A 22,600-nucleotide genomic window follows, 5' to 3' on the forward strand; every position below is an offset into this window, starting at 1 on the left:
CATGTTGCTTGGCATTAGTTATATTACCCTCCTTTGATTCTTTATTAATTGAGTTCCGTATCAGCTGCTCCATGATCTTGCCCAGAGTCGATATCAGACTGGCAGGCCTACAATTACCCAATTCATCCCATTTACCCTTTTTAAATAATAGCACAGCAAGAGCTTTCTTCCAGTCTTCTGGAACTTCCCCAGCATTCCAAGACTTCTTGAAAATCAACATTAACGATGCAGCAAGCTCCTCAGCCAGCTCTTTTAAAACTCTTGGATACAAGTTATCTGAACCTTCTGATTTCAAAATGTCTGACTTTAATAGCTGCAGTTCACTATCCTCCTGAGACATTAGTGAAATGGAAAGAGTACTATCATTATCACATGAATACCTCTGTTTTTTTCCCCAAATACAGAATAGAAATATTTATTGAACACTTCTGCTTTTTCTGCATTATTATTGATAATTCTACCATTTCCATCTAGTAATGGACAAATACCACTGTTAGGATTCTTTTTGTTCCTAATATACACTTTAAAAAAAATCTCCTTATAGTCCTTAACTCTGCAGGCCATACATTTCTTCTCTTGTCCCTTCGCTTCCCTTATTAATTTTCTACAATTCCTATCTTCTGATTTATATTAATTACTATCAACTTCTCCTTTCTTCCATTTGTTGTATATAATTATATATATTTAATTTTATAGTTGCCTTCATGTCCCCTCTAAACCAGGTCAGTTTTTTAACCAGTATGGCCTTCTTCCTAAATTGGGGCTTTTGGGGCATTTAGTACAGTGTTCTTAACCAATTCCCAATTATCATTCATACTCTTCTGATTAAATTCTTCCTCCCAGTTGACTTGGCTCAGTTATTTTCAGCCTTGTGAAATTGATCCTTTTAAAACACCAAGTATATAAATTACTGGTCTGTTTTTAAATTCTGTTTGCATACTGTAAGTGTGACTAAGTCATGATCACTTGTACATAACATATTAATATTTAGTTCTGTGATCAGTTCCTTTATCTGTCAAGAAGAGGTCTACTACAGAATTGTCCCGTGTTGGATGCAACACTTTGCAACTAGATAATTTTCTAATATTTAGAAATTAGAAGGATGTTTTAGTATTGGCAGCATGATACCTGCAGCATATGTCACTCAAGTCTCACATAATCACAGGGGGTTGGGGTTTTTTATATGTTTGAACTATTATTTTATACTTATCCTTCACAATTTGTCCATGTTTTCACTTTTTGAAGGATTCTTTTTGGATTTTCAGGTCATTAAAGAGCTCCAGATGCAACATATTGGCTTCTTACAATTCTTCCTATATTTCCATCACATCAGCATAGTTTGCTCTTGTGCCTTAAATATTGCATCTAAAAAATTGCCAGCTCTCCTGAACAGCTTTTCCCTTAGATTTTCTTCCCAGGCGACTTTACCTTCTAGCGGAGTTTGTTCAAGTTTGCTTTTCTGAAGTCTATCATCCATATTCATAGACCAGGCTCTATGGTGGTTTTTAGTAGTGGATAAATACCCAACTAGGATGAGCCCAACAAACTTAATTCCTCTTGTGAGCTAAGGCCCTGGAGTTCAGAGATGAAAGGCTAGATTATTACTCTCCCACCTCCCAGGCCACCTAAATCAAAGGATCCTGGATTCTACTCCAGACAGTTGGATGAATTTGGGAAAGTGATTTGACCACTACATAATTTGCAGACAGACTAATTCAACAGCTCTGAGAGGTGTAATCTGCTTTGTTCACTCAATGGTATGTTGATACTAAAGTCTAACAACTTACTAAGGGCTTGAACTTCAAAAGATAGAGGTATGGAATTACAGGTATCCTGATTTGTGTGCAAAAAGTTAACTGTGCATCCTGTTGGCCATTTGCACATCTTGCTGAAGATCAGGTCATAATGGCAACACTTGTCTATTTATGCTAAAGGGATTATCAGCAAAACATCCACTTCTTTGGTTATTCCATAAACTCAGATCTAAATTTCATAGCAGCAGGATATTAAACATCATGGCATTTAGGTATTAGGAATTTTACCTGAATCTGAAATTAATTAGTCTCAGCCTGGGGATGAGAGTGGCATTTTAAAGTTTTATTAAAACAAGGCTGCAACTAACCATAAGGCCAACTGAGAGTCAGATACATTAAGAGACGAATAAAATAAAATAAAATAAATAACTTAGCACAACAGTGTAGAACCAAACGGCCTGAATGCAGAGAATTCTCCCTACACAAACAGCATTTTGTTTTCATTTACATGAGAATGAAGCCACTGCCCCAAAGTTGAAACACCCACATTTTCCTGTCAGATAATCAAATTTGAAGTCTTAGCTGCCCATAGACAAGAGATCAGATTTTTTTTTCCCCAGCCTTTTTGCGATACAGTAAGATTAAAATCACAGAATCACAAGCTGGAGCCGGAGCTGGAAATGGCCTATAAGTAGGTCTCTCCAAACAGTATGTTTTCCAAGTCCAGTTATAAATGTCCCAAGCAACGAAGCTTCCATCACTCTGAAGATTATTCCATAGCTGCATAGACTGAGAACAACAATGACAAACCTATCAAACCTTCTCTTCAGTTTCTTAGTCACACACATGGATTTTTAATCCTCCTGTAATCTTGCCTCTCAGGACTCAACTTGCATTAAACCCAAGCCTGTTCATTATTTCTGAAGAAACCAGACAACAGATTCGCCTTTAAGTTTTTAAGCATCGGGGAGGAAAACACTTATTACGAGAACATCTTGAGAGCCAGTCATAAATTGCAAAGTCAGTGTAGTAAGGAGGTGGATGAACCAAACAGCTGGTGGGTAGAGAGTGTCAAGTTCTGGACTCTACCACATGCAAGACAACTGGAATAGTCAATGAGATGTTCTCGCAGGCAGGTGCACTGGCAGCCGACAGCAGGGTTAACAAATGCTTGGGATACGTGCGTCTTTGGCATAGTTTAGTATTGGAAGTCACAGACTATGCACCCCTTAAAACAATGCCTGTTGTGAACTGCAGCTCCAAGCTGTCAAAGATTGCAGCCGCTCTCAGGCTCAAGAAGGGGTCAAGCAAAGTATGCTCTGCATTGAAGGAATGCACAAGTGGAGCCAATACTGCTCAGCCTTTTGGACACTCAGATGGTGGTGAGGACCATACACCACTGCATAAGCTTTAGTGTGAGGGGAGAGAAGATCAGAGAGACAGCACCACATGGGTTTGCCAAGCCCCTGCCCTCCATTCCTTTGGCAGTGTGTTACCACACTACCGAGTGGAAGACCAGCAGGCAGATATAGTCTCTTAGTCTGTATCATGAAAACTCCCTACACCTCGATCCCAGGGGCTGTGACAGCTACGGGGTGGAACCATGAGCCTCTGTTTCTTCTTTGCTCCCTGCATAGAGAGGACTCCCTGAACTGGCTTCCACTACCCCACCCTCTCACCCTTTCCAGCCTGGCTCCAATGGGAACTGAACTCACAGCCACAGCCACATGGAAGCATCCTAGCCCTTGGCACCACAGCATTATCTGCTCCATGCAGAGATATAAGAAGAGGTTGGCAGCACAAGATCAGCAGCAGTGTTATTCCCATAGGCCAGCCACTAGGCATGCCCAGAGACCTGTGCTAACAGCAGGGAGGTCAGCTGGCACACATCCCTTTAGGCGGCAGTAACACTTCCTGGTGGCAAGGGACTTGGCAAGCTGGTGATGTCCTGAGGACACAAGCAGCATCACAGCAAAGTGAGCAGAGTTCTGCTAGAAGCTGGTAAACTTTTCATCCACAACTCAACGTTCTCTCAGCTCCACTCTTCTGAGCTGGTAGAAAGGTGTATGCTGAGCTTCCTAAGCAATCGTGAGGCTGGCAGTCCACAGAGACAGCGTTGTCTGTTGACCAGAGACAGGGATAATGTCAGGACTCCTGGAATCTATCCCCAACTCACTGTCCACACTTTTATACTTCTCTATGCTAACCATCGCCCATGAAGTGATATCACAACACTAACTACAATGGAATGAAATTGAAAAGGGAGCATTTCGGCAAGGAAATCTCCCTTACCATGGGATGGACCGGCCATTGAAAGAGAACGGCTGCAGCCCCATCGCTTGGGACATCTATAAGCTAGTTTGGGTAGAACACGCTGCAAGGAACCATCCTGCAATTGGTCCTGAAGAATGAGCTGGAAGAGCTAGCCGGTCTGATTGGCCTTTTCCTTGGATTCGATCCATATTTAAGATGGAGGCCAAGAACCCGGAGTGTATTCACTCTGAGTTATACAACGGTAACACAGAGCCCCCAGCCCAGACTAGTCCCCTTGAGAGTCTATTTAAAATTACACTGGCTACGCTTAAGTAAGCAGACACCTCGATTACGCCCAGAACAGAATTGCCTACATCATGGAACGAGGGTTCTGTTTTAAGGTCAAGTTCTTTTGTTCCCGGGAAATTCCCAGGAGACTAATATCTCAGCTTCCCGGGATGCCCTGGTGGACACACTATGACATCCACTGCATCCATATCTGCTTCCTACGATGCACACGGCCTCCCATAGATTGCAGGATTCTGGGTTGTAATTGCAGAGCTCAGCCCTGGAGGTTTAACACTTTCCTTACATCCATAGCACACCCTATGCAGTGTTGAATCACGGCCAATAAGAAACCAGAAGAGAGGCAGCTGCTTATTAAGACAGAAGATGAATTCAGTACAGGAGCAGGTGAGCTGGGGCATTCTGATCTAGACAGATTAGTTCTAGCGTGTTTTAAAAAGACTCCACTCCCTACCAGTCAATCAAGGGAGCACAATGGAAGCATTACATCAGACCAATACATCAGCTTAATGTATAGGGCTAGCTGTTTCTCAGATCTGATTAACCCTTCCTTGACAAATCTGCCCCACAGATGTACAAGGAATTCATCCCTTTGGACTGTTACAGGGCCCGGAAGAGAAGAATGCTCTCCTGGCCTCTGGGATCATCTAAAGATCCAGGCTCGAGGGGCCACGACAAGCTGCTTCATGTTCAACCCAGTACGAATAAAATCAGTTCAAGACAAGGCTGATTATTGCACTTGGCCATCTTGCCGAGCATTAAGATGCAAGGGCTCTCCTACAAATGCCATCTAGACACGGAGTGAGACATCATCCCCTTAATGACACCCACTAATCATAATTTGCTGTATTAGAATGCCACCCTCCCAGCAAATTGTCAGCGGGCTGTGCTGATCCTGCTCCACCGCGAAGGCAGAGAGGGCCAGCCAGCTCCCTTCACATTCTCTGGGGGGAGGGATAGCTCAGTGGTTTGAGCATTGGCCTGCTAAACCCAGGGTTGTGAGTTCAATCCTTGAGGGGGCCACTTAGGGATCTGGGGCAAAATCAGTACTTGGTCCTGCTAGTGAAGGCAGGGGGCTGGACTTGATGACCTTTCAAGGTCCCTTCCAGTTCTAGGAGATAGGATATCTCCATTAATTTAATTTATTTAATTTATTTCCAAGGACCCTGCTGCAGGGAACTGCGGTAGGCTTGGGCCTACGTCAGGAAGCTGCATACCTAGGATGCCACATGGGTGGGGAAGTTGCTGAGACAGGACAGGGGCTGCCACTATCACTCCCCAACAGGCTAGTCTTAGACCATGGAGTTTATGCCCAATCCCTGGGGGTACTAGTTTCTATCTCATCAAGTGACTGGCTGCTTTTGAATCTTGAAGGTGGCCTAGAATCCTTTGTGCAAACTGTCACGACACCCTGCTTTGGAGCACACCTGCAAAGGATTCTGGGAATAGTGTGCCCACAGCAGAGAACGGACACCATTCAGAGGAAGGGGTGTCTCAGGCAGGGGACACCAGGTGGGTTGTTGAGCTAGGTGGAAGAAGGAAGCAGTGATTTGTTGGGGGCTGTGATCCCTCTTTGTCAAGGTTCTCAGCATACCTAGGGTTGTCTCTGGCAGTGCAGTCCATGTCTCTCATAGCAGATAGCTTTGAAGCCTCAGACTCGTCCACACATGCTAGTCTGAAGTAAAGGACAAGGGGAATGAGAGCACATTGCATGGCAAACAGGGGTGCACTGGGGGCATTTAACTGCACACCCTGCAGAATGGCAGGTGGAGAGTGGCATGTTCAAATTGGCAATCTACAGCCTTCTGCCCTCCTCCATGCATCCTCTTCCCAGAAAACTGCAGCAGCAACATTCAGAAGAGCAAGGCAAGGTAGACCCAGGGGAAAGCTAGGATGCCTTCACTATGTATAGGGCCCTACCAAATTCATGGTCCATTTTGGTCAATTTCACAGTCAGAGGATTTTAAAAATCATAAATTTTGTGATTTCACCTATTGAAATCTGAAATTTCCTAGTGTTGTAATTGTAGGGGTCGTGACCCAAAAAGGAGTTGTGGTGGGGTCGCAAGGGCATTGTGGGGGGGGGGGGGGGGGGCCTGTGGTACTGCTACCCGTACTTCTGCACTGCTGCTGGCGGCGACGCTGCCTTCAGAGCTGGGCAGCTGAAAAGCGGCAGCTGCTGGCTGGGAGCCCCGCTCTGAAGGCAGAGCCGCCGCCGCCAGCAGCAGCACAGAAGTAAGGGTGGCATGGTATGGAATTGCCACCCTTCTGTGCTGCTGCCTTCAGAGCTGGGCCCTCAGTCAACAGTTGCCACTCTCCAGCCACCCAGCTCTGAAGGCAGCGTCCAAAAGTAAGGGTGGCATGGTATGGTATTGCCATTCTCACTTCTGCGCTGCTGCTGGCGGGGCACTGCCTTCTAAGCTGGGCACTCGGCCAACAGCCACCGCTCTCCAGCTGCCCAGCTCTGAAGGCAGTGCAGAAGTAAAGGTGGCAATACCATGACATCCCTAAAATAACCTTGTGACCCCCCTGCAACTCCCAGATTTCACGGGGGGAGGGGACACCAGATTTCACGGTCCGTGACCCATTTTTCATGGCCATGAATTTGGTAGGGCCCTAACTATCTACACTCACATCCTGCCCCACCTCAAACCCCTTCACTAGCCTCCCTCATTTCTTAACTCTGCCCAAGCCACAAAGCTGGCCCACTCCACATGCCCTCCCTCTCAGGAGTCCTGGAACCCGTGACCAGGCTTCCTCCCTCTCCACTAATTCTCTTCAAACACTTCTTCCCCAAGACCTGCAACCCCCATTCTTCCCTTCTCCGCTATGGGGCACGTGCATGAAAGCACTCGCCTGGGCGTGTGCACACAAAGGCGTAAGGAAATGACAAAGGAGAGAGAACAAAACTATTAGGCCAATGCCAGCCTCCAAGATACATCAGCTACTGCAGCAAGAGCACAGCCTCATTGGCATGACACGTCCCTTTGTCCCCGTTCCCAAGCTGCAGTCTGTCCACATACATCCTACCTCTTCATTTACCTTGCAAGCTCTTCAGGGCAAGAACCTTGTCTTATTTATCTGTGCATTGCCAATGCAGGTTAATGCTAATTCACCATTTATAGTGCTAATGCAGGACTTGGGAGGGTTGGGGGGAGGAGTTGCCTCATGCTCCCCCACTCTCAATATTCCATGTCTTAGCCCCCCCCAGCACCACTCCTGCCCTGCAGATAATGCTTTGTTTTGGCTCTATTCGGATACTAAATCCCTGCCCTACAGTAACTGCTCAGGAGCGTTTTATGAATGGATGCTGCCTAGAATTTGCAAGCTGCTGAATATAATAAGGTGGCTACTCTGAGGCTGAATGATTGTGGGGGCAGCTTTGATGAAAGCGCAGGCAGCAAATGCATGGCACTCCTGCACCGTGGAGAGCTCAGCTGCAGTGCAGGAGGGAATTCTGCAAGCCAGGCAGCGACATGCGTACCTCAAACTGGGGCAGGATTTAGCCTTTAAACCTTTATCTATCCTTGCTCTGGTCCATTTCAGTCACGCGCTCAATGTCTGTGTGAGCATGCTGGAAAGTCAGGGGGAAGATCAGGGAGATCTTCGGATCGTCCCCAACCACTCTCAAAACAAACCCCCTTTCTCCGGCCAAGCGACTGCTGCACATGGACCCCCATCTGATGATTAGTCTAAGCGTGACATGAAGCACTGTCTCCTCACCAGGGACCGAACCCACTGCCTCCTGACACAGCCCAGGAAGGTGACTTCTGAGCTGGCTCTGTGTTGCCAGGCTGTGCCCAAGCACAACAGCCATTTTGTGTCATGATTCTGTGGGTTCTGCTCACCTTCCTGTGCTCCCAGCAGTGCTCTAGGCCAGAGTTCTCTCCTTGTGTCCTTATAGCCCATGTATTTCCTTTCACAGTGCAGCACCTTGCCCAAGATTTTCAGCTATGCCTAGCGAGTCTGACTGCTTCCATTTTGGGGGAGCCCAAGCTGAGACACCTTAAATTCAAGTTTCAGAGTAACAGCCGTGTTAGTCTGTATCCGCAAAAAGAAGAACAGGAGTACTTGTGGCACCTTAGAGACTAACAAATTTATTAGAAGAAGTGGGCTGTAGTCCACGAAAGCTTATGCTCTAATAAATTTGTTAGTCTCTAAGGTGCCACAAGTACTCCTGTTCTTAAATCCAAGAGGGGGGTTGATTTCATAAAGCACCAACCACCTGCCCCTAAAAATCAAGCCCTTTACATGTGTCAATTTGGGCACACAAAAATCACTAGGATCAGCTGGAAGCCCAGGCCCTAACTTTCACCCTTGGTGCCAAGAGAATGGTTGCACAGAAGCCAAAGCCCACATAGCTACACCTTAATGGGGGGTTAGCCATACCCTCAAAAGAAGCTCCCACTTTTATTATAGGAGCTCTTCTCTCCTGACTGCACACAGAGGCCCACGCGTAAAGGACATCTCTGCCTGGTACCTGAAGAAAATAATCCACTCTTAGCTAATTAAACAAGCAGGGGGCTTGAAGCGGCTAATTAGCTTCCCATCTGGCACAGATTTGGGGGAGGTAGGGGTAATCTGTGTTTTACAGCCAATAAAGCTGAGAGGGGAAAGAAATGGAAGTCTCTCTCTCCAGCAAAGCTTGTGCTAAGGCAAACAGCCCGTGTGTGCTAACCACAGTGAAATTTCATCCTTTAATTGCTTGGTTGCTGGAAAAGGCCCCGCATGAAAGGAAGAGAAAACACAGGCAGCTGTTGCAAGATGTGTTGCTGGCGTGCATAAGGCAGACAAGGCACTGTACATGCTAGCAGTAAGGCTACACAAACCTCCTGACTGGTGGGAGGGGGGCATTCGCCCACTTGCAGATGGAGTTGCTGTCACTGAGAGAACCTACATTTTCTCTTCTATCTTATTGGAGCTTGTATCCAGTGTGATAATCCAGCTGGCAGAGGGTCAGAATTGATCAGCATCAAATCACTGTCTTGCTTGCTCTGTCCTGTTTACAGAAATAGCTGCTCACAAAACAAATCACAGACTCTCAGTTACCTCTCCAGCCTTGTTTGGCTTTGCTCAGTCACTCACCTGGATGCATACTGAATGAGTATTCCCACTGCTACCTGCAAACTAAACGAGTGACCATGTGGTCTAATGGGCCAGGCACCCCGGAGTTTAATACCAGCTGGAACAATGATACAGAACTTGGGCAAATCATTTCCCCGGTTAGTTTCCTCACCTGCAAAATGGGCATGCAACTTACTCAGCTCACAGAGGAAGGCTTGAGGAATGGTTGTTATTAGGCTGGTCAAGCTCACCCACCACCTTCACATACAGCGCTTTGCAGGTGTATATAAGAGAACACAGGCTATAGAATCATAGAATATCAGGGTTGGAAGGGACCTCAGGAGGTCATCTAGTCCAACCCCCTGCTCAAAGCAGGACCAATCCCCAACTAAATCATCCCAGCCAGGGCTTTGTCAAGCCGGAATGTTAAGGTCATTCAATGGTATAGGGTTACAATAAAAAAAGTCATTGCCATTTGTGTTGGGAAGTCTGATCTCTTACTTTTAGGAAGTTTGTTTTTCATCCCACGGTCCAAATGGAGATTAATTTTGACAGGCCAGATAGTCAGTGTAAATGAATTCCTCTTGTGAGATCAATGGGCAGCAGGTTTAAAACAAATACAAGGAAGTTCTTCTTCATGCAGCGCACAGTCAACTTGTGGAACTCCTTACCTGAGGAGGTTGTGAAGGCTAGGACTATAACAGCGTTTAAAAGAGAACTGGATAAATTCATGGTGGTTAAGTCCATTAATGGCTATTAGCCAGGATGGGTAAGGAATGGTGTCCCTAGCCTCTGTTTGTCAGAGGATGGAGATGAATGGCAGGAGAGAGATCACTTGATCATTGCCTGTTAGGTTCACTCCCTCTGGGGCATCTGGCATTGGCCACTGTCGGCAGACAGGATACTGGGCTAGATGGACCTTTGGTCTGACCCAGTACGGCCGTTCTTATGTTATGTTCTTAATGCAAACGAAACTAAGGGCTGGTCCACACTAACCCCCCACTTCGAACTAATATACGCAACTTCGGCTATGTTATTCACGTAGCTGAAGTCGAACTATCTTAGTTCGAACTTACCGCGGGTCCACACGTGGCAGGCAGGCTCCCCCGTCGACTCCGTGTACTCCTCTCGCCGAGCAGGAGTACCGGTGTCGACGGCGAGCACTTCCGGGATCGATTTATCGTGTATAGACAAGACGCGATAAATCGATCCCAGAAGATCGATTGCTTACCGCCAGACCCGGAGGTAAGTATAGACCTACCCTAAGTTACAGGACTAGCAAAGTAGACAGTTGAAAGGAGATATTTATAGCTGGCTATGCAGGCTGAAAGTTACAAACTCAGCCTCTGCAGGCTTCTGACCCAGCTCTGACCACCACATCAGCCCTGCCAACAGCCATCAAATCACACAAGCAAGAACCTCTTCAACGGGAAGATTTTGACTATTAATCACGTCAAAATGGATGAGTCACTAACCAGGCACCATGCTGGTCTAAGGGTAGCTTCATGCAGGGAGCTCCAGCTCATCTTAAACTGAGGCCAAATTACAGCAGAGCACCTGAGGCTGCCTATCATAGTGACCAGTATTGTCTCTGTTTCCTTGTGCTTCTCCTGTTGCCTCTTGTCTTATACTTAGATTGTAGTTTGCAGCGTATAGCTGTGTCAGCCCCAGGACAGAAAAGAGACAAGGTGGGTGAAGAACTATCTTTTATTGCACCTTTTCTGTTGGTGAAAGAGACATGCTTTCAAGTTCACACACAGCTCTTCTTCAGACCTTTCCCAGACCTGAAAAACAGCTCCATGTGTGCTTGAAAGCACGTCTTTTCACCAACAGAAGTTGGCCCAATAAAATATATCACCTCACCCCCCTTGTCTCACTTACATTGTAAGACATTTGGAGCAGGCACTGTCTGTCTGTCCTGTGTTTGTACAGTGCCTAGCACAACGGGGTCTGGTTCATGACTGAAGCTCCCAGGGGATACCACAATACAAATCATAAATAAGAATAAATAGTAATAATCTATGCTTTTCCCAGAGCACCACTTGGACCCCTAAAGATAAGGCACTGCTGTGATGAGCCCTGGACCCAGTTGAAATCTTAAGCTGTCCAAAGTGGATGTAAGGTGGAGAGAATATCAGTCAGCCTCTACTCATGTTACAGAACAAACGTTGCTGAAGAATCATAGACGACCCTTCCACACAGTCCTGGAGACTCAAAATGCCAAATATTTGGCAGGAAAGGAGTGTATTCTGTTACTCAATGGTATTCCTCCAGCAGGGCAGGTAGCATTTTAAGGCTCTGAAACTAACTGGGGGAAACTGAAACAGTGGGTCGGAAATAAAAACTGAAGTGATTGCAACTGGTGCAAGAACCTGTCCTTAATTTCTGGAGCCTACAGATGTCCCATTCGGAGCTCACACACTGTGAATGTTAATCAAGGCTCAGAGGAACACTGAACTGAACAATCCTTGACGCTCATATCCAAGCCGGAAATCTGACACCCACTGACCAACAGCGCTAACATCCTTAAGAGATACATTAATGTAAGCATGATGCTCTGGAGACAGTCAGACAGCACATCAGTGCTCAATCCCACCTTCCTGTGAACTGCAAGGTTGTGACTGGAATCAGGCAGGCTGCTTGCGCCCTCTAGACAGCGAGTCCGTGTGAGAGAGGCCTCAGGTTTGATATTAGATAAAACGACTCCATTAGAGGAAACTAATGTCCAAGTATTATTTTCTGGATTACTTTGGACTCTGCCAGTCAGGAAGAGAAAATCCTACCATCCCCAATTTGGATAGACAGCTCTAGAGAACAGACTGGGACAGACCTCTCTGGCCTTGTCTACACTAAGAGGGGAAGTGCTGCAGTAAGCCATTGCTTAGAACACCTTGAACTTTCACTATGTGTACAAACACTGTCTGTCCACATGCAATGACCACGTAGAGCATTTCACAAGTCAGCTTGTAATGGAAGTATGTGGCTTAGCTGAACGCATGTAGTCTTCAACAGCTTCTGCCTAGAACAACCAGGAAGCCATCAATGCTACAACTGTAGTGATTTAGCCATACCTCCCAATGCAGTGCATTGTGTTTGGAGGACAAAAAATGCACTGGTTCAACCACAGTTCTAAGGTGCACCGTGTGCAGAAGTGCTAGACACTCTTACCATGGGTTGTCTCTACTTAGAGATATGATTGACGTTATGCATTGTTATCTTCCCTTCCTCCAGGTGAAGCCTCCAACTCCTCTGCCTGTAGAGATTGAGGAGGCCTGGTGGCAGAAGATCTGTGCCTGAAACCAACTGAACTTTCTGACGAGACAGACAACCCAGATAAACAAACACCTACAGCCCCAAACAAAACCTCAGAAAGCCAACAAAAACCGGCCCCGTGGTGATGGCATGGCAGATCCTGGCAAGCTGCAGGCTCACTGAGAAGGCAGCAGCGACTGACAGAGCTCCAGGCTGCTGGAGTCTGCATAATTCCTGAAATGGGTCCCCATTTTCCTCTTGATGTGAGAGTCCCATTAGCCTTACAGGGCTTTGTGAGCAGCAAGCAGAGAATATGGAGGTGGGGTTTTCCCCCTCTGCTTTTTTAATATCGAGTTTTACCATTAATGAGAAATCAAAGCAAATATTGATAATTTCTTATACAAAATCCTAATGTAAGCAGTTGAGCATATTTCAAACGACAAGATTACAGCATAGAAGAAACAGACCGGCAGCCTTCTGTCTGAAGTACAATGTTTATAACCTCTGAAACGCACACAGAATAATCACTCCCATAAATGAATATTTGCTACTGTCTTATCCAGCCCATGCTCAGCAGGAAAGAAATCAAACACACTGGCGAGGCAGCGGGGTCTAGAGCAGGGGTAGGGAACCTATGGCACACGTACCGAAGGCGGCACACGAGCTGATTTTCAGTGGCACTCACACTGCCCGGGTCCTGGCCACCGGTCCGGGGGGGGGGGGGGGGGGGGCTCTGCATTTTAATTTAATTATAAATGAAGCTTCTTAAACATTTTAAAACCCTTATTTACTTTACAGACAACAATAGTTTAGTTCTATATTATAGATGTATAGAAAGGGACCTTCTAAAAACGTTAACATGTATGACTGGCACGTGAAACCTTAACTCAGAGTGAATCAATGAAGACTCGGCACCCCACTTCTGAGAGGTTGCCGACCCCTGGTCTAAAGGATTGAGAACAAGGAAACTCCTACATTCCATTCCCAGCCCAGTCACCAAACTGCCTCCAGCCCAGGGCTCCAAATGCCCTGCTCTAACCATTGTTATCATGTTTATTATGCTAGTGCCTAAGGTCCAACCCAGACCAAGCCCACACTGTGGTAGGTACTATACAAACACAGTAGTGAACAATTCCTGTCCCAAAGAGCTTCCACTCTAAGTAACTAGGAGACAACATTCTCATCCTCACATTAGGGAGCCAAAGTTTACAAAGGAAGATCAAAAGAAATAAAGAGAGAAGGCGTTCAATACCTCCTGCTACATGAAGTTTGCTTTCCCCACACAGACACACTCACAAATAGCGTCCCCAATCCCACACACAATATGGCAGTGTTTACATTTCAGTCATTCTCAGAAGACAAAGCCCCATTACTGTAGATAAATTCCAGCTACCTGTAGTGGAGAAGTTGACCTTCTGCATTGTAATCCCGGTATATTTCATATTCTTTCTCAAACACTCCGGGAGGTGAAGAACTGCAACATAGGAATGGGGAAGAAGGAAGTTACCAAGGACAGCAATTTGCATCAATATTTTAGCTTGCGGGTGACAGGGATGTACCCACACCCGCATTCCCCGATACTGTCCTCCAACCCCACCAGCCTGGGGACCACACTCAGATTTCTTATCTCTCAGGTGGCTCAGTTACCATCATTTAGCCATCCATGGACTGTAATAGATTTCTACTTCCTTGGAATTGCTCTCAACTGACTTTCCTCAAAACCCCAAATAGGTCATATTTTCCCCTGAACACTAACTATACATTAAGAAAGGATCCAATAAGGATCCATAACAAAAGCATCTCATGATCTTGTCCTACAACCTTTGTCCCTCTCAAACCACCTCCTTTCCCAGGGCTTGTCAACCCATACTCATTTATTTGAAAGCCATTCTACATTAGCATAGCACTCCATAAGATGTTCAGGACAAGGACTGTATAAAGTTTAGCATGCCGTCGGCATTGAAATAGATAAAATATCTATAACTTAGGGTAGGTCTACACTTACCCGGTAGTTCGGCGGCAAGCAAATCGAACTTCTGGGTTCGACTTATCCCTTCTTGTCTGGACGAGATAAGTCGAACCCGGAAGTGCTCGCCATCGACTGCGGTACTCCAGCTCGGCGAGAGGAGTACGCGAAGTCGACGGGGGAGCCTGCCTGCCGCGTCTGGACTGAGGTAAGTTCGAACTAAGGTACTTCGAATTTCAGCTACGTTATTCACGTAGCTGAAGTTGCGTACCTTAGTTCGAATTGGGGGGGTTAGTGTAGACCTGCCCTTATTGTAAACTCTGCAGGGCTAGCGATTTTAGTTTTGTTTTTTTGTTAACTCATCTGCACACCTATGGAGAGTCTGCTCAGAGGAGAATTACTATGTAGAAATGGCCCTTTGCTACTCGGTAAAGTCTGTCCTCCATCCCCATCTGTACATGAGTCAGATCTGCTGACTTCAGTGGACTGGACAATATTACTACTTTTTTACTTCCGTTAGCCCTCCAGAGCCAAAACAACGAAGAGGGAGCTGGAAAGTCTACTCCTTGGGCAATGAGCAATGGAATTGTTTACCAAGTTCCAAACACTTGTGAAAATCCACTGATGGTGTCTCTGAGGGCTGATGTGGCCTGAAGAACATTCATTGCTGGCAATGGTGTGCAAGAAGGAAAGAACCCAGCTTGATTCTCAGATTCTGGAGGAAGTCTACAGGATGGCAGTTAGAAAACACGAACACTCTACACTGAGTAGATTTGATCTGGAGTCATTGAGAGAACAAGCCTGTAGCCTCATAATGCCATTTCTCAAGTGTTACTTTCCAGACTAGCACATTTTAAAGCCTCTCTCACACACACATAAATGTTATACAAGGTCAAAGGTCAGTTGCCCCTTGACATTCTTGATACTCCCACTTCATGTTCCTCCTAACTGAACACAAAACAGAGATGCATGTCTCTTTACACCTTACTCCATTTAGGCCCTAGATTGAGTTTACCCTAGCTTTCTTTGTCTAAAGGCAGCATTCACATTTTTATATAAGTGTGCATATATGACTCAGCGCAAAAGAGCTACACCTCCAACTTTGCTTATCATGCATCTTTAATAGCATGGGGAAGTAGGGGGACTCTCTCCCCCTTAACAACACTCTGTAATGGGCTGCATAAATCATCAGGCTTGTTTATAGAACACCTGGCTATTCACACACACTGAACAAAAGGTTAGACATTAACTGTGTTAGATCCTTATACAACAAAGTGCCAAGCTAGAGAAACTACTTCTTTCTGATCAATTCTCTAAAGGATGTGGTGTGAAAACATACCCACAGACACAGAGTTCAGATTAGATGCTGGTTTCAGAATGAAGAAAAAAAGCCATCTTCCTAATAGGATAGAACTCAAATTTTATTCAGGAAAGTGGCAATAAAATTAAGCATCTGTCAAAGCTAATTTTAATGAGGCTTCTGAGCCTTAAAATTATGACTTGCAGAAGCACTGTGTTGAATCACTTAATCCCTTTTCTCTCTCTGTATGTAGCACATGCACATGTTCTCCCTGCCTCACTCTCTTGGTATCCAGCCTATTCTGCAGTCCTTGCAGACATCTGTTCTCGGGTTCAGTTCTGAATCCAAATCCAAAGACTACGGCAACTCCTCCACAATGAGCTGCGATCTCCTTTCACACAATCTACTGAGGCTTGGCTCAGGCAACTTCAGAAGGCTGGGACGTAACTTAGAAAATGGTCCAGCTGTGGGCTCTATTCAGAATCTATTGAAGTCAACTGGATGCTTTCTACTGGCTTCAGTGGACTGGAATAGGCTCTAGCTGAGCAAGGTCTTCAGGCAAGTTTTAAAAGCTTGGACTAGAAGCTGCAGGCTGACCAAGTGGACTGGGATGAAGTTCCTCTGTTACAGCAAACATTTGTAACTAAGAGCACTCAGCACCCCTCTGCCTCCCAGAACAAACTGCTGAGGCAAAGGGAATTTACCCACCTGAAATCCCACTTTGTTCTTCCCTACCTGAATCACAGATGGGACTAGCGGAACACGCATTGCCATGGCATGTCTTTTTTAGCCAGTTCGTTACCCAGGAAGGAGTTGACCACAGTAATTCCTGGCCTCCCTTCTGTCTAACTATCCCACAGAACTTCTGGCAAGCTTGGTGAGTCTGGGAGATTGTTTTTAATCAGCACGTGGGAAGGTTCTTCCAGAAGCGGAGGGCAACAAAAATGATTCGGGGTCTGGAGCACATGACTTATGAGGAGAAGCTGAGGGAACTGGGATTGTTTAGTCTGCAGAAGAGAAGAATGAGGGGGGATTTGATAGCTGCTTCCAACTACCTGAAAGGGGGTTACAAAGAGGATGGATCTAGACTGTTCTTAGTGATAGCAGATGACAGAACAAGGAGCAATGGTCTCAAGTTGCAGTGGGAGAGGTTTAGGTTGGATATTAGGAAAAACTTTTTTTACTAAGAGCGTGGTGAAGGACCGGAATGGGTTACCTAGGGAGGTGGTGGAATCTCCTTCCTTAGAGGTTTTTAAGGTCAGGCTTGACAAAGCCCTGGCTGGGATGATTTAGTTGGGGATTGGTCCTGCTTTGAGCAGGGGCTTGGACTAGATGACCTCCTGAGGTCCCTTCCAGCCCCGAGATTCTATGATTCTATGATGCTCAAGACAGAGGCTCCAGTACAGTAATGTTGCTTTGAAGACACCTTTTTTCCAGCTGAGTCTGCAAGACTCAAGTCCCAGTTTTCTGAGGTAGGTGGGAGCTCACAAGTGAATTAAGCTTCTATTTAACTCACCCATTTGGATCCAAAAAAATGAACAAATTACCCTGCTGTGAAGAGTCCATTAGATTCAGATGGTGCAAGTCAGCAGCAACTACAACTAATTATTCAATTATATTTTATTTTTTCTATTTCATGTCACCTCTCTATGTTTAGCTATACCCAGGATTCTTTGGGGGCATTATACATTGAAGAACTGACGCCCTAAGATATCTCCTTCACCAAGATTGCACAATGTACCCCCTGGTCCTTTAGATGCCTGTGAAATACGAGCAAATGCAAGTGTTGCTGGGATTGCTGACCAAAGTACTGATTTTTAAGTTTTCAGTTTGAAAGTGCACATAGGGCAACTCAGATGAAGCAGCATTTAATATGTTCTGCCCTAAAATATGCTCATGTTCACTTGGCAGATGTTATTGCCTTGCAGAGCTTCGAAGAAAGTGGCACAAGATGCTAGCCCAGGAGCAATTAGAAGAGAATGACTCAAATATCAGGCTTGTATATGAGTGAGCTCTCAATGACCCAAAGCCATATACCGTGTGTGCTGCTGCATGGCCACAACATCACATGGCAAGAGGCAAGCTCTGGCGTAGCTAACAATCCCTATTCCCATCCTAAGTATTGCAACAAGATCCTGGAGGAGACGACATGTCGGGAGAAATAAGGGATGTTATTCCCTGGTCCTTGGCACACAATGGACAGTATTGTTCTTCATTCCGTTGCTGGTGAATCACAGTTGGATTGTAATCAATTCCTCCTGCTGAAGCACCAGGCTGGAAATGATATTGACGGCAACTATCTTGTCCCTCACATGCAAGTTACAAGTTTCAAGGTCATGAGAAATATGGTAACATGTCATTTATGACAGACATTCCATATGAACGACATACCGTATTTTATAGCAGATCAAAATTCACCATTCCCTAACTGTTGCTAAGAATGCACTACTCATTATCTTTAGGTTGATTTTTGAAGGTTCTGACTCTGAAAAATAAAATTCCTTGATAGGACAGAATATTGAGTAATTGACAAGACTGAGGGAGGGGAAAAAAGCCACTGTATCAGACAGGAGTCTGGAAAAATATGCCCTCACACTCATAGACTCATAGACTTTAAGGTCAGAAGGGACCATTATGATCATCTAGTCTGACCCCCTGCATGCTGCAGGCCATAAAACCGTCCCTACCCCTTCCCTGGACTCTGCTGTTGAAGTCCCCAATCCTGTTTTAGGTGACTTCAATCGGCAGAGACCCTCCTGCTAGAGATCCCTGCCCCATGCTGCGGAGGAAGGCGAAAAACCTCCAGAGGCTCGGCCAATCTGCCCTGGAGGAAAATTCCTTCCCGACCCCAAAAATGGCGATCAGTCAGACCCCGAGCATATAGGCAAGTTAGAAGATCTGTTTTATAGCATCAGCAGGAAGCTCTTAGCAAACTTTCAAAGGAAACTAGCTCTGTCCCTGTTGACAGGCCTACATGAGTCAGATCATCTACACATTGTCATGTTTTCTTAAGAACATAAGAATGGCCATACTGGGTCAGACCAAAGGTCCATATAGCCCAATATCCTGTCTTTCCACAGTGGCCAATGCCAAGCGCCCCAGAGGGAATGAACAGAGCAGGTAATCATCAAGTGATCCATCCCCTGTCACCCATTCCCAGCTTCTGGCAAACAGAGGATAGGGACACCATCCCTGCCATCCTGGCTAATAGCCATTGATGGACCTATCCTCCATGAACTTATCTAGTTCTTTTTTAAATCTTGTTATAATCTTGGCCTTCCCAACATCCTCTGGTGAAGAGTTCCACAGACTGACTGTGCGTTGTGTGAAAAAATACTTCTAGATGCACAAACAAGTCCCATACGATTGACAGATTAATGGAATTGCATGTGGACATAAGTGACCATGGGTCTGGTAGAACAGGAAGATTTAAAGGAGGATAAATTATAATAAGTATAATAAAAGGAATGCAATAAAGGAAGGAGCAAAAAAATTTATGCCAACATAAAAGAATTTTAACAACTAAATAGCTACTCTTCCTATGTGGATGGCTTCTTTCCAAGGCTTGCTACTTCTGTAACATGCAAGGGCTGTTTAGTTGAGTAGGAGACAAAAAGATAAGTCAATCCAAGGCTTTTGGTCCTTCCTGTCCTGTCCACTTCACATCAGGATACAGACACAGAATTTCCAGACTTCACTACAACACTGGACACTGTTCCTTTGACATGTGAGATTAGTAATGTGGGATTCATTACCCAGCCCTGAAATTTCAGGGTGAGAGTTTCAATTTTCTGAAAGATGCATCCTTGAGGTCAAGGACATGAGAGCCCAGCCAGGGAAGGAACACAAGGTGGTACTAGGGGAGATAGAGTCCCCCATTAAACTCCCTGGTTTATGCTCTAACGGTGTAACCAAGGGCTCCCCATGATTCTTAGCATAAAGGGAGAAGCAAATGTCTTGGGGAAGCCCCCACATCTCCAACTTCTCTCTTTCCCCAGCCTCACAGTAAATTGCCAAGTCAGTCCACCTTTTTAATCTAAATGTTTCTAGATTTCTAAATGTTTTAAAATGGAGGGTGATCAAATCCAGAGCAGCCTGCCGCTGCCCAGATTCCTCTTAATGCGTTGCTTCAGCTCAGATTGACACAGACTCCAAGAATGCTTCACCAATTGATGTCACTTTATATCTACTGTTTGGAACAACTCACTCAGGAGAACTCAGTTCCCAGCGACCACCCTTCACAGCATGCTGCAGAGTCTTAAATGCACCAGACTGAGTTAAAAACTCCAGTTTCCAACTGTCAAAACACCACGCAGCCCCAGGGGGCCAGGAAACACCTCCGCATGAACGCCCAAGGGGGAAGGGGATTGTCACCTTTTTGCCGCTTTGCTGAGGCCATTTGGTCACTTTCTGAAAATTTGGCAAAACCAAACAAAAAAGTGATCCTCCTTTGTGACTCCTTAGCATGATCTTATTCTTATTATCGGAGATATCCCATCTCCTAGAACTGGAAGGGACCTTGAAAGGTCATTGAGTCCAGCCCCCTGCCTTCACTAGCAGGACCAAGTAGTGATTTTGCCCCAGATCCCCAAGTGGCCCCCTCAAGGATTGAACTCACAATCCTGGGTTTAACAGGCCAATGCTCAAACCACTGAGCTATCCCTCCCCCCACTGAGCTAATGTAGATCTCATCTGTGACACCATCAGTTTGTGACAGCCCCTTCAGCAAAGGCCTTTAACTGTTCCCTTCTACTCAGCACTGTAGCTGCTGCTTGGCAAGACGGAGTGCACGTGAACTTCGCTCCATTGGCTCCATTTAGTTAATACACACGCAGGCTACTGGCCCACAGTCATGAGACTGAGACAGGCATTCTGGAATGCTGCCATCACCCAAAATGCTTGGGTTGGTTGATTTGCCTTTGGTCCACTGTGATCCATCCCAGTTGCACCAGCCAGCCCAGCTCCCAGACCAGCCCGTGCTGTGCCGGCCGGCCTGACCCCCTCCCTTGGTTTTAGTGTGGCATTAACAGATGGCTTGAGTGCATTGGTCCAGGTGCCTTCAGCAATCCAAGCCAGGTTCTAATAGACCAGTCTGGAGGGCTTTTAAATAAAGATCCTTTTTTTCATTTAAAAATGATTAAAATTACTTATGTGTAGCACATTATGCAACTTCCAGCATGGACAATGCTTCATACAGGGGGAGAGAAATGACGTGAGCTTGGATACTACAGTGACCCATGCCAGATAAATGCCCAAGCTAGAAGTGTGGAAGGAAGATTATTGAAACTCTTCTGGTATGATGTGGAATATATTACTGAAGTTCTTTGGCCGCCCTTTCTTTTCTTTAATTTCCTGAGCCTTAGCACTTCTGCTTTATTAAAGGCAAGGTGGCCTAGTGGGCTGACTATAGAACTGGGATCCAGGAACTTGAATTCTGTTCCTAGCTATGCCACGGACTTCTTATGTGAGCCTGACCAAGTCAATGACATTCTCCAGGGCTTTTCCTATTGGTGAAGCAGGGATGAGGCCTGCCTCCCAGGGCTGGTGCTGGTTAACATTTGCCCTGTGCTTTGAAGATGTAAAATGCTATATGTGTCTCTGTTCCTGACTCCACTCCTACTTCCCATCTCCCACTTTTGGTGACTGCCTTTTCAGCAGTGCTTTGTGACCTGCTGGATTCTTTTAGCTCATGCAGTACAAGTGAGATGCAAAGGGAGAGTTGAAAGTGTCCAGTGGGTCACAAAGTGCTCCAGAAATGACAGTCAGAAAATTGATACAAAGGCAATTTAAAACTCCCTTTAGCTCCTCTGTTCCCCCCCTTACTCAGAGCGGGTCAGGCAGCTTTCAGACAACCCTTCTTCGAATAGCTGAATCAGTCACAGCTGAATAACTTCTTTTAAATTGTGTATCAAATCATTGACACAAACCCACAGCTCCGTCCTCTTGCAGCAGTTTCATGAGACCATAACCACAATTTCTGAATAATTCTCAGACCCCCTTTGACCCTAAGAGCATCCCAATACCAGAGGGCAGGGGGTTCCCTGGTAGGTAGCTGACAGCCTCAGCTGACCTGACCAGCTCAGTGTCCCAACTCACTGTTGGCATAATCTGTATCTAAAAGGGGTCCTGTAAGGTGTCATATGCGAACTGGCAACATGCTGATCATTAATGTTCTGGTGTGGTGTATGCACAGGTGATGTATGAAATATTATAACTATGTGCTGGAAATAAGTTCTTAAGTGGTGTTTGGCAGACAGGGCTTAAGTCACCCCATCCTAGACAAAGGAATGTGGTTCTGTCTGCTTGAATGTGCCTCCCTTGTAAGTTGAGCAAGAAGAAACAAGGAAAGTACTTACTTTGAAAGTAGACAAAGCCATTAGGCAAACCAGTGTGGAGGACGGCCACTTAACAATCTTGACAGGGGATGGAAGCTGCAGCTCCAGGAAACCTTTCTGCCTCCTGAAGCAAGGTCACTTAACTTTGGAAGATCTAAGTCTGGATGGAGCCATTTTGGTCTCCATTACTGGGCAGATACAAGAGGCCAGAGCTCTTGTACATCTGAGAAAAGTGGAACCTTTCAAACATGGGGATGAAAGTCTCTGGAAACCTGAATATAGGCAAGACCAAGACTCTAGCTTGTTAGGTTTGAGTCCTAGAAACATGTTTTTACTTTTGTTTGTAACAATTCTATCTCAATTCCTTCTAC

At 45.7% G+C, this 22,600-nt stretch overlaps 1 protein-coding gene across 3 annotated transcripts in view; it reads right to left on the reverse strand.

The window, feature by feature from the left end:
- The window catches only part of ARHGAP39 (Rho GTPase activating protein 39), a 423,580-nt gene that overhangs the window by 199,940 nt on the left and 201,040 nt on the right, over positions 1 to 22,600 (reverse strand). For all 3 annotated transcript variants that reach the window (XM_054018891.1, XM_054018890.1, XM_054018892.1), the window contains one exon: positions 14,022 to 14,102. In XM_054018891.1, coding sequence (XP_053874866.1) covers positions 14,022 to 14,102 — 81 coding nt within the window. The remainder of the gene's footprint in view (positions 1 to 14,021; positions 14,103 to 22,600) is intronic.

The sequence above is a fragment of the Malaclemys terrapin genome, chromosome 2 (assembly GCF_027887155.1).
Source record: "Malaclemys terrapin pileata isolate rMalTer1 chromosome 2, rMalTer1.hap1, whole genome shotgun sequence".
NCBI lineage: Eukaryota > Metazoa > Chordata > Testudines > Emydidae > Malaclemys > Malaclemys terrapin.